This window comes from Tamandua tetradactyla, chromosome 13 (assembly GCF_023851605.1).
Source record: "Tamandua tetradactyla isolate mTamTet1 chromosome 13, mTamTet1.pri, whole genome shotgun sequence".
NCBI classification, from domain to species: domain Eukaryota; kingdom Metazoa; phylum Chordata; class Mammalia; order Pilosa; family Myrmecophagidae; genus Tamandua; species Tamandua tetradactyla.
Window position 1 is genome coordinate 84,717,643 of NC_135339.1, and position 12,986 is coordinate 84,730,628.

A 12,986-nucleotide genomic window follows, 5' to 3' on the forward strand; every position below is an offset into this window, starting at 1 on the left:
GAAGTTTCCATTCTACAGATTTTGAAAAAAGGGGAGGCTCAAGTCCAGAGTCTTGCCCAAGATCACACAACAAGGTGAGACTCAAATCCAGGACGCCGGATACCTGGCTTGGCATTGGCTCCGCTAAGGCTCTGCTGCCCCTTGGGTTTCCTTCTGCTTAGTGTCATGGTTAATTATGTCTGTTGCTCCATTGGAAACAGGCTCTGCTCCGGGAAGGAACCGTGCCTGGTCTACACCCCCAACCCCACAAGTGTGACCCAGGAGTAAATGGTGATTGAATCAAATAGGACATGGTCCCTGCCTTTGAGGGTGGGTGCGTGCAAATTTAATACCCGAGAATACCCGGATTGACTGCAGTGGGGAATAATGCCCTCTTAGGGAATGTCTGGAAGTGAGTGAGGATGTTTGGGGTTGTCCTAGTGACTGGGGAGGGCAACAGCATCTGACAGGTGAGGGTGGAACAGGCTCTATGGACTTGCCACGTCCCAGGTCTGGATGAGATTGGGGAGGATGAGGGCTGGATGAGGAGTGTGTGTGTGTGTGTGTGTGTGTGTGTGCGCGCGCGCGCGTTCTCCTGGGACTTGGTTCCACAGCCAAAAGCAAAAGGTTCTTGGTTTAATTGTAATTGGCTTTATCAGGCCCTTGTACCATTTGCTCAGGTAATTGGGAGAAGGTTCAGGAAGCTGGTGATGGTGTCAGTGACTGAGCCTAAGAAAGAGAAGGCCAAAGGCCTGGGTCTTCTTATCTCTTCCAGTTGCGCCCAAGGTGTGTGAAGTCTGACCTGGTGGCTTGGTTGTGTCTGCCCCTTCCCTCTCCCACCACTTGAGGTCATGGTCCTTTATAAATAACATCAAAAATCATGTTCACTGTTAAGAATTGCTGATTGCATATGTAGAATGGTATGATGTCTAAAAAAAAATGGTCAGCACAATACTGCCTAACTGTAATGTAATTATGTTGGAATGCTGAATGAAGCTGCATCTGATCTATAGTTTTTTTTTTTTGTTTTTTTTTTCTTTCTCTTATATATTTTTGTACTTTTTATTTTTATTTGTGTTTTCTCTGTGTTATCACTTTATTTCTTTTTCTGTTGTCGTGCTATTTCTTTCTCTAAATCGATGCATATGTACTGAGAAATGATGACCATACACCTATGTGATGATATTAAGAATTACTGATTGCATATGTAGAATGGATTGATTTCTAATGTTGTGTTAGTTAATTTTTTTTAATTAATAAAAAAAATATATAAGGACAAAAAATAAGTAAACAATAGAGGGTGGATAAGGAGTAAAAAAAATACAATTGGGTAGATTGCAATACTAGTGGTCAGTGAGACGTAGGGGTAAGGGGTATGGGATGGATTTTTTTTTCTTTTTTCTTTTTATTTCTTTTTCCTGAGTGATGCAAATGTTCAAAAGAATGATCATGGAGATGAATACACAACTATGTGATGATATTGTGAGTCTTTGATTCCACTGTGTATAGAATGTTTGTATGGTAAGAATGCTTGTGTATTATGTTAATATCTGATTAATAAAAATATGTCTTTTTAAAAAAAAAAAAATCATGTTCAGAGCAACTCAGTGTAATGACAGATCATCCCGAGGATTATGAAATAATTTGGGAAAAAGGAGAGGCATTTAAGACCTTGGAAGTACAAGTTTTCAGGGATATATGTCTAAAAATAGAGCCCAGGAACAAGCGAAATCCCTGAGTGAATACAGAGCAATTGTGATGGAGGTTTCATTTCAGTTGGGAGGCAGCAACTCCACGCCCCTTGCCTGTCCCTCCTTCCACTGTGCTATACTGTTTCAGCCTGTCATTTAGCAAATTTGTTCAGTGCTGCCAACTCAGAGCAAACAAAGTTCCCAGAACTTAGTTTCCATGGGATAGGGGGAGGGCAGTCTAGAGAAAGCTCCCAATTTAGAGACAGAAATCTTGTATTGGAGTCCCTGCCACACCTCTTACCAGCTGTGTGACCTTGAGCAAGTCTTTAACTGAGTCTGAGTCACTGTTTCCTTCATCTTAACGGTGGGAATAATTATCCCTACCCACCTGGCTCACAAAGTTGTGGGAAGCAACTGACACAATGTGCGTGGCAGTGCCTGGTAGACTGTAAAGTGCTGTGCCAATGGAGAGTACTGTTAGTATTTTTCACCTCATTCTAATGAAAGGCGTTAATTTAGGGGAGGTGATTTATTAGGTTCCCTAACACTTGTAATAGCTTATTTTTATTATTATTAATTTTAAATTTAAACAAGTAGGTGTACTAGTATACGCAGTTCTCTCTTATTTAGAAACGGCTTATTAGCTGGTGAACCGGGTTCCCTTTTTCTTCCCCCTCCCTTCTTTTGTCATTCTTTTTTTTAATTACCTGTTTATACTTTCCCTAGAAAACAAGTAAAAATAGGAGGGTATGAAACTCATGTCCGTTCTGCTCAGAGATGGCAAACACAGGGGAAGAAATGGAAAGAGAAAGAAGTTGCTGCATCGGCTTTCATCAGGGCTGGCTATTCGCAGTGCCTCTTTCCTCCCAGCCTGGTCCGCGCTGATGCAGCCACGCTACACCCTCTGAGGTCCAGGAGGCTAGCAAGTGTCTGTGTCACCTAGAGTGGCCGGCGCCTGTGCTTGAGCTCCTCGGGGGCACAGCAAGTGGTTGCATATCATGACTGTTCCCCTAAGAGGGGCATGTTCCAAACCGAGAAGAGGTGTAAGAACAGTCAAGGTCGTTTGGGCATCAGTAGCGTCCCTCCCTTTCCTCCTTGTTTTGCCCAGGACACCCCTCCCTCCCACTTGGGCTTCCTCCTTCCCAGCTCCCGGCTTTGCACCAAACAGGAAAACGTTAACTCTGTCCCCTCTTACCTTGTCTGAAGCTTGCTCACCCCAGTGAGGTACCCTGCCCTGCCTTCTGCAGCCCTCTGCTTATTTCTCCCTGCTCGAGTTGTGGTCAGCTCCAGAGCTGAAAAGCCCCTGCCTCATTTCTCTGCAACCTCAGGACTTAGTCTTGTTCTTGGCAGAAGGTATTTTCAGGCATTGCTTGTGGGATCAGTGAATGTCTGATGATCTCCTCTCTTTAATTGCAGCATACAAGACTTTGCTCCCATTGTATTCAGTGTGCAGGGGAGAGTGTATGGAGATTATTTTAATGATTATCTGGTATTGGAATCAGGAAACATCTGTGACTGTGTTGAGATACTTACGCATCAGTGAAGTTTGAAAGAAGCAACTAAAATTTTGACTTGTCTAAGTAAGAATACTTGTGACATTTGTTCAGGCTTCAGCTTGCTGGTGAGCTAAGTCCCTTGCTCTCAGCTTAAAAAAGTTAGAAGGGCAGCTGGTGCCGACCTGAATTAAGTGGCAGCTAGAAAGATCTGATGGTAGCAGCTATTAATATCACTCCATTATTGCTAGTTTCCACTCATTCCAGCATTCAACAAATACTTATTGAACACCTATTTATTTATGGAGGGTCTACTGTAGATAAGATACAATGCCTTACATGCATTTTTTCCTGCTCTTCTTTCTTTTAAAACTTTATCAAGTTGTGTAATTATGCCATTTAACAGGTTCCAAAATGGAGGCTCAAAGAGCCTCAAAAGAGCCTTTTAATGCACTTATCCAGGGCTACAAGTTTAATGGCAGAGCTGGACTGAGGCTTAGATCCATCGTCTCTAGAGTCCATGCTCTTTGTACTATGTTCTTCAGGGAGGCACCCTGTCCACCCACCCATTTCATTGACTCTTCAGCTTGATTTGTGTGCCCAATGTGAACAAGTGATTCGATGCACTGGCTTTAGGGAGAACAGCACCCTTGGCTGGATCTGGGCCCTGGAAATGCTGGCCCATTTGGTAGGCAGTCCCTTGGGTTTATACAACTCTGATCAGGCAGGTGGTTATGTTATCACTCACCTGCTGTATGGCTTCTCCGCACACCTGGCTGGGTTGTGGTCCTAGCACACTACTATTTCTCTGTCTTTTGGAAGGATCAGTGGCTGCAGACTGGCCTGTATCTTCCTGTCTTGTCCTGGAATAACTTCTTCCCTTTTGAGCTTGTCATAGATTCAGTCCTTGGGCCCATTAACCCTGAGAGATGTGATAATGACAGTAGGGGTTCCTCTACTCCCTAGGTCTCCTGGGAAGCCGGAGCTGAGAGACAGCAGAACACCCCCTCCCTGCCTCCCATCCGTAGATCCTAGCCAGGACCCAGGCCCCTGTTGGAGCAGCCAGGCCAGCAGGACTGTGAGGCCCAGGTGGCCTCAGGGCTGGGGCTCAGCCAAGGAGGTCATTGCCTCTGCCTCTTCCAAGCCATGCTTTTGAACCAGGACATGGGGCTGCACCTCTGGAGCCACGGGGTTTTCAGATCAGAAAGTCGCTGGGCTGGATGGAACCCTAGCGATCAAACCCTCATTTTGTGGAGAGGGTGCCCGCAACCTGGGGGAGGGTAGAGTCCCCCTTGCCCAGGTCCCTTGGTAGTTAGAGCTGCTGCTAGTGCCCTTTCTTTGGGAGGCAGCCCTCACTTGGCTGTTTTGCGCCCCCCCCCCCCCCCCCGCCCCTTTTCATTCCACATTGCTGAGAGAGATGGCTGCTTCCAGGGCATAGCTGCTGCAGAGTCCAGGTGAGACCTGGAGTCAGAGCAGCTGGGATGCAGCTCAGCTCAGTGTGGCCTTGGATAGAGTGGCCCTCCACCCGAGTCTGTTTCCTCAGCCTGAGATCCGTGACCCGTTGTTCCCAGGGTTGAAGGGCCTGCCTGAGCACATGGTGGATGCTCATAAACATCAGCCCTCTGTACCTGCTGCCACCTGTATTCATTTTTATTCTGCAGCACCAGCTGAAGTTCAGATAGAGCCTGGGATGCATGAAGGACCCACACACTCCCAAGGGCAAGTGAACACCTGGACAGGGCAGGTGGGAGGAAGGGAGAGGCGTGTGCACTTTGAAAAAGCACATTGGCATTTTATATGTTTAGAAAACAGCAACCCTGCTGTGCTTGGATTACATATACTGTGACTTGTGGAGCACGTCCCTTGTCAGCCCTTGGCTTATATAATCATTCATGTACATGGTCTCCCTTTCAAGCTGGGAACTAGCCATTGCCTTCTTTTGACAGATGGGGGAACTGAGGCTCTGAAAGAACCTTTCCCAAGGTCACGCAGCTCCTTACTGCTGGACTGGGGTTCAGGCTGGGGCAGTCTGGTGAGGGTAGAGGAGGCATTTTATTCCTTTGTCTGCATAGGGCAGTCCCGAGGTCCAGGGCTTTCCAGGTGAGGCCTTAAAAAAAGTGGCTTCAAAATATGAAAGGCCCAGCTCACAATTGAAATGGAGGAATGTTTTAAGTGTCTGTAGGATGCCAGGTCATGCCAGCCTCCCTGTGGGGACGTGGTTACCTGTCTGAGGTCGACTCATTCATTCCAGTAAGTGTTGGTGTTGCTAACTGAGAATTCAGTGGGAAACGAGGCGGACGGGGTCCCTCCCTGTGACGGGGGCCACCGATCCCCCAGCCGACCCTGCTCCTACCCCTATCAACGCGAGGCCTCCCCTCCTCCTGGGCCTCTCCCGGGGCTATGCGGTGGACTCGGGGCCAGGCGCTGTGGCATCCTCGCTGGAGGGTGGACCTGCTGGGGCCAGGTGCTGTGGCATCCTCGCTGGAGGGTGGGCCTGCTGGGGCCAGGCACTGTGGCATCCTCGCTGGAGGGTGGGCCTGCTGGGGACAGCCGTGTCCCATGGGGCGGCACAGGGCCTGGACCTGGCCACTGTGTTTCTTTGCCGGGCTACGTTGTTTTTGAGCCTCAGTCTCCTGTTCTGTGAAACAGTCTGTCCCCCTTCCTTCCTGGGGTGATGGAGGGTTGAAAAAGGCAGCGTGTGGCAAAGCTCTAAGTCACTGTGCAAATGTAAGTACTTATGTATTTTTAAAGAAGAATTGCTTTTAAAGCTGAAGGATACATCTTTAGATTGCTGGCTTATTCCCTGTGGGAGTGGAAACTCTCTTTTCTCCCTGACACGGGCTTCAGCATCTCGCACCTGCTTTTCCCAGAGCCCTGTGGGAAGCGTCTTCCGGCTGTGGGGCTCGAGTCAGGCCCAGCATACGCCATAGGACTTCCTGGGTCCTGGGCTCAGGCCCTGGCTTCTGAACCTGGGGAGCGCTTCCACCAGCGGGGGCGAGCCGAGGGCCTCTCATAGCGCCTGGCTCCTGGGTGACCAAACAATGTAGCTGCCAGCATGGTGGCTCTTTATCGCTGTCATTTTAATCCTTTTTAGTTTATTTCTGTTTGTCACATGCTTAGTATATGCATTATCGTCAGCAGCAGAAGCAACGTGCTTGAGGCCTCGGGCATCTCTGAGTCCTCTCTTCTGAGAGAAAGCTGAACTCTCTGGTCTTGGGGCTCTTCTTATCCACCCAGCCCAACCCCTGGCCTGGCCCGCAGCAAAGCCAAGCACCCCCTCCCACCCCCCATCGTCTGCCAGATCCTGAGAGGATGAGTTGTTCTCCACAGTGGCTGAAAAAGTTAAGCGTCCCATTCGGGCCACAGAGCTGAATGCTCGGATGTGCTGCTTGGAAGCTGAACAGCGCCCAGGCAGCTGTGCCCCTCGCCCTGCAGCAGGAAGGATTGGTTCTGACTCCCCAGGGGAGCAGGAAGGATTGGTTCTGACTCCCCAGGGGAGAGCTGAGGATGAGGCACCCCGCGGGCTGTGAGCTCCTTGGCTGTGGCATCTCGCCTCTGCCAGCTGGGCTGGCCCAGCTCACAACCGGCCATCCTCTCCCATCCTCCAAAGCTGCAAGTTCTCAGAAGATGCCACCTTGGTGATTTGAGGCAGTTTTGCTTCTCTTTTCAGAAACAGTGGCGAGCAGAAGTGAGCAGCACAGGGCGCTATTTCGGCACATCGGTAAGAGCCGCACCGCCGCCTTCCTGGCTGGTCCCTGGTCCCGGTGCCGGGGCTGCGTGGTCATTTTAATAGTTACCCGTGATCTGATTTACAGTGGAGAAGAGTAAAAGTAGCAAGTCAAGACGGTGGTTTCATACATGCTGTCATGTAGGATGATGTTAATGCCTTGAACTAAACGACTGACTTCATTTAACAAAAAGTAAATATTGCAGGTGGTTTTGTGTCCAAGGCATACAGCTAATAACACCGCTTTCAAACCAATTAGATGTTTGAACCCAAAATCATATATCCCTTCCCTCACACAGCTGAGTTGGGTGGACACACACACACACACACACACACACACACACACACTCACACACACACTCATGTTCATTGCTCTCTAGAAACTCTATTTATCTAATACCAGTGAGTGCCTGTCAGCTTTTAGGGTTCTTTCCAGCCTCACCACCTTTTGTGTATGTAAATCCTCTTCTGAGCTGAGGGCATGGGAGGGGAGGAGCTTTCCAACTGGACCATCAGGAGGAGGGAGCCTCTTGTTTTCCTCTCGAAAGCCCTTTGCTCACATCTGCCTGTTGGAGCCCTGTGCTCGCTTCAGCCCCCTCCCTCACAGTGCCTTCCCAGGGGACCCCAGCCTGAAAGAATCCTGCTTTTCTGTGGCCATTCCTTCTTTTTCTGGGACCGTTTTCCTTCTTTTTCTGGGACCGTTTTCAGTTTTCCTTGCTTTTGCGTTTTGATTGTCTTGCTCTCATTTAGGCTGTGAACCCTGGGACTGAGCAAACCCCACTGAATTCGTCCTGGTGCCTGATGTGGGGCTCCACAGGGTGGGGGGACAGAGGTCACTGCTGGCATTTGAAGACCTGCAGGGTTGGCCTTCCAGCAGGGATGTGACGATCTTCCTCTTTAAGGCAGAACCCTCACCGCCTCAGCAGTGAAGGTGGGTGACTCATGGCCCTTTGGAGAAGCACTTGTTGGTACATGTTCTCTCCCTGACATTCCAGTGGCAGACAACCCTGGGCCGGCCTGATGAAATTTTTGTGGGCTGGGCCCCAGCAGCTGGGGCAGCAGCTGATGGTTAAAATCTCTGACAGATTATTTTTCCTCTGAAAAATATTTCAGTCACTCCAGCCCCAGCACCACCACTAGTGGAATTTATGGTCCATTTATAGCCTCTTGCAGTCGGTTAGAGAAGAGCTGTTTTATAAGAAGCCCTCCACTTACCCAGAAGTCAGTTCGCCCCTGTCCTTATGTTTGGAGAATAAATGGATCACTAGGAAGTAAGACAGAAAAGACCCAGGGCTGGTGACAACATGAAATGGACATTTCCCCAGCAGTTTCATATAGAGCAGCCTATTGTCTGCGCACCTATAGATGTTTTAAGAATTTTTAATGATTATTTTGTATGGGCGGTTCATGGACCTTTATTCTGAACTCATGGAGTCTTGATGTACAACCTGTCCTAATCCTCAGCTGGATTTCTTACTCTGTAGTAGAGTAGGAGCAGAGAACTGGAAGGGAAAAGGAGCAAGAAGGGGCAGGTGAGTTGGTAAGCAGATGTGACAGCTCAGAGGGAGGGACGGGATGAAGTTGAAAGAGTCCTTGATGTTGTATTAGTTAGGGTTCTCTAGAGAAACAGGATCAACAGGGAACACTCGCAAATATAAAATTTATAAAAGTGTCTCATGTGACCGTGGGAGCGCAGAGTCCAAAATCTGCAGGGCAGGCTGTGAAGTTGACGATTCCAATGGATGGCCTGGACAAACTCCACAGGAGAGGCTCTCCAGCTGAAGCAGGAAGACAGCCTGTCTCTTCTGAATCCTCCTTAAAAGGCTTCCAGTGATTAGATTAAGCATCACTCATTGCAAAATTCACTCCCCTTTGGCTGATTACAAATGGAATCAGCAGTGGATGCAGCTGACATGATCATGATTTAATTCTATGAAATGCCCTCATTGTAACAGACAGGCCAGCACTTGCCCAACCAGACAAACAGGTACCACCACTTGGCCAAGTTGACATATGAACCTGACCATGACAATGGTGATGCCATCCAGTGCCTCTGTTTTTATAGATGGAAAAATTGGAGCTCAGGGAAGTCACCTGGCCAAGGTCCCAGGCTGACAGGTTTCAAATCCAGCCTCTCGACTTTAAATACAATTGTTTTCTTAGTGCCACCTCATGCTTCCTCCATTACAACACAGGCACTTGTGATGCTGACCACATGTCATTGAGGAGATGTTAAATTATGTTCCCACTTCTCTGTTAAAAAAAAAAAAATCAGGGAAGAATCCAATGTGTTTGAAAAATAATTCTATCCCCAATAGTTAAAATAGAAGTTCCATCACATTGAAGGACAGGTATCTGTCCTTTGAGAAATTCTCAACTTGGACTTCTCCAGCGGGGCTGTGTTTCCTGTTTGGTGAGGCCGACAGGTGTGACCCACAGTGGAAAACATGAATGTGGAAACAGGGGAATGGATGTGGTGTTATTCTGATTGGCCCTGTCTCTTAAAACTTTCGTGAGTTATAAAGTTGTGCTCTGGCACTTAGAATTTTTCTTAAAGATGTTTTCTTATTTATTTTTGTTTATAAAGCAGATGTTCAGCATAAAATTAGAAAATAAGGACTAATTCAAAGAAGGATAAACAAACACTTATAGTATCACTACTGAGAGAGGAGCTTTGTTAATACCTTGGTGTATATCTTGCTTGTTTACTCATGCCCCTGTTGCTTGTTTTCTGTGTGCGTGTGTGTGTGTCCCTGTACTTACATGTACATATACACATGTAAAGGCATATATGCAAAACAAACCCAAATACATACAACTAAAAGAAAAACAAGCATATACGCATATTGCTATACACTTCCATGCAAAGTTCAGATCATGCTGTCAGCAGTTCTTCAAACCTATTTTTAATTAATAATGGACATATTTCTATTTAGATACAGGGAGATCCCATCTTCTTTTTTAAAATAGCTGCAAATTAGTCCCTTCTATGGATGTGCCTTAATTCGATTAACCGTGACCGCCTGTTGGATGTGTTGGTTGTTTTATTTTTGCCTTTATGATTACAGTGTGATCAGGCCCTCTGCTCACACTCTTAATCATCTCTTTGGAACAAATTCTTGTAAGTGGAATGGTTGGGTCAAAGGTAACAAGTCTTTTATGGCTTTCTCTTTATGATGCCAAAACTCCCGGGCCCTGTTTTTCCGCTTAGATTTTATGACTTTGGAAAGTCAATACCGCCCATAGCTAGAGCTCTCCAAAGTGTGCTCTAACAGAGACACCCAGCATCTCTGCCGTGCTCCTGCCTGCCAGTGCATGCCTCCCTTCATTTCACTGTACACCCGGCTTTCTCCCTGGCTCCTTGGGCGTGGTCCCAGGGCCCCAGGATCCTGTCTGGAGGGGATCAGTGGCGAGTGGGAGCCAAGGAAGGAAGAAAAGGGCATCCGAGGATCAGGAGAATAAATAGGACAACATGGGCACAGGCATGTGCTCATCTGGTCATATTCAGATTATAGTTTTGAAAAATTCCCTCTGGTTCTCATGGCCCCCCATTTATCTGGATGCCCAAGGCAGCATTTTGTGGCTGACATTCGCTAGACGCTTTGAGCTGATCCTTTGGTTCAGGATCAAGTCCCAGATCCTCGGCCTGGCCTTGTGGTTCGGCTCCTGTCTACCTTCCTGCAGTTCCCCAGGGTGCCAGACTCCTTGCGGATTCCGGGTTTTCAGACCTGCGACTCCCCATGCTGGAACACTCTGCTTTTCTCCTTCTCCTCGACCTTTGGGATGCAGCCAAGTAAGGTGGTTAAGCTCGCGGCTTCTGGGTTCAAGTTGGGGCTTGTATACCTGGTCCTGTCACATAGCTGTGCAACCTTGGAGAAATTACTCAGCCTCTCTGGGTGTCTGTTCCTACATCTGTAAAATGGTAGTAATAGTACCTGTCTCATAATGCTGTTGTGAGGATCATATATGGTGACAGTCTGTAAGCGCTTGGAACAGCACCAGGCACAGAGTGAGCGTGGGTAAACATGCACATCACTGAGTTGGCCTCTGCTTACTCACCGCCCTTCGTGGAAGCTTCCCCTGGTCCTCACTCGGGGTCCAGGCCTCCTATTTTATACTCTCTGAGCAATCTGGCCTTTTCCTTCTTAGCAGTTCTTAGAATTTTAAAGCCATTTTAAAAAATTGTCTGACTCTTGCCGGACATCAAATGCTCCCCGGGGTCAGGAACCGTACCTTCTTGTTCAACACTGCATTCCTAACGTGAAATCTGTATTTGGTAAATACCTGCTTAAGGAAGGAAGGTAGCCATCTCATTACTTATTGCCCTAGAGTGGAGTCATCAGAAAGAAAGCCACCCATGGATCTCCCTAGAGGCGGGTGTTGCAGATGAAATACTAGTAACTGATTATAAGCTGGGGGTGGGGGACGGGTGTCCTGCCAGATGACTGATGTGCACCCCGCCCCCCAGAGGATAGCGTCCCCGAAACCTGGGTCTTCCTGGACCTTGAAAGTCGGTCCGCTCTTAGGTATTGTCTGGTGCAGACAACTGATGACAGATCAGTGTAGTTTGTTCATTTATAACTTATTGCAAATTGAAACATTCAGAAATACAATTAAACGAGCTACAAGAAAAATGGAAAACAACCCCAAGGCGAGGGTTTCTCAACCTGGCACGAGTGGATTTTGGTGGGGGAGAGGGGGTGCTACTCTGCGCATTGTAGGGCGCAGTCAGAGCCCCAGCCACCTCCCGCTATGGCCAGCATTACCCACTCTGGTTGTGACAGCCAGAAATTGCCAGATGTCCCTGGTGGGCAAAATTGGCCCTGGTTGAGAACCAGTCAAGTCCTACAAAACACAAGCCCTGCTTTTTTATTATTAAATTCAGTTAGATATAAAATTACCCTGTCAAATTGCTATACATGTTTCCAAATACTCTGGGCTTCTGTATTTAGCTCCTCATGCACTGGTGCCATCTGTAGATCACCCTTTACTACACTTAACCACTAGATCCTCCCTTCATAGAGAGGGAAACTGAGGCCCTGGACAGGGTCCAGATAAAATGTGCTGCTAAAGAACATTTAACGCTTTCAGGAACATTTCTGAGTCTTGTTTTTCCCTCTCCTTTCTCCAGTTCACCTGTAGTGGTGGATGTCATTCAGGCAGCTGCCCCTGCAGACCCGGAAATCCCACTTCCAGCTGCCCCTCCCTGCCTTGGTGATGGCACTGGCCAGGTGTTTGTGGATCTGACTGCTCAGAGGTATGGTGGGGACTGGACTCGGGCTGGGGTGGTGGGACCCCAGGGCCCAATGCCCGAGGCCCTCTCCCTCCCCTTCCCTTCTCCTGCTCCTCTTTTGCCTGCAGTTCTAGCCCACGCACAGACCCCACGCACCTACCCTGCACGGGTGGGTGCCACGGGTTGGGGCTCCTGGGCGCGCCCTTAGGACCTGAGAGGACATCGACCGACACCCACCCCTGCCAAGGTCATTTTAGAGATTTGTTCCCCAGCAGTCTTCAGGGACCCCTATGTAAATACAAGTCCTCCAGGAGAGAGCGCACTGCCTTTCCAGGAAGGGATGTGGTCAGCTGCTTTCGGGCCTCTTGAGGCACCAGCTGGCCTAGCGTCATGTTTTCTTTTGTCTCTTGTTGGGGGCCAGAGAAAGAGGAGCCAAGAGAACCATGGGGGCCGCGGAACAGAAGCAGGTCCCGGCTCCTCTGCTGGATAGAGAGCCCAGGGTCCCAGCCCGCTTCATCCTCTCCCACCAGTGCCCTCTCCTGCACCCCACATGCCAGCTCCACACTGCAATGTCCCCCATTCGGACTTTTCCTCCCTCTCTATCGAGAACTGTGCTCTCGCCTCTCAGAACCAGCTTTGCTCAGAACCTGCCTTCAGGGTGCAGCTCGGACCCTGAATATGCATATATGTTTTTATGTATTCTGTGATTAGATTGGTAAAACAGCTGCTTTTTGCCAGATATTGCATGGCTCTGGGGAAACCATGGACAGATACAATTCCTTCCCTCCTCAAGCTTACAGCCCAGTGTCGCCTGCTCCAGGGACCTCCCCAGGTGTGAGAGAAGCCTTTTCCTCTGAACTGCC

General features: G+C 48.5%; 1 protein-coding gene across 17 annotated transcripts in view; it reads left to right on the forward strand.

Moving 5' to 3' along the window:
- TACC2 (transforming acidic coiled-coil containing protein 2) overlaps nt 1-12,986 on the forward strand; it is a 229,179-nt gene that overhangs the window by 96,571 nt on the left and 119,622 nt on the right. For 16 of the 17 annotated variants that reach the window (XM_077126268.1, XM_077126273.1, XM_077126280.1 and 13 more), the window contains one exon: nt 12,022-12,147. The exons of the other annotated variant lie outside the window; for it this stretch is intronic. In XM_077126268.1, coding sequence (XP_076982383.1) covers nt 12,022-12,147 — 126 coding nt within the window. The remainder of the gene's footprint in view (nt 1-12,021; nt 12,148-12,986) is intronic. 17 annotated transcript variants of the gene reach the window in all.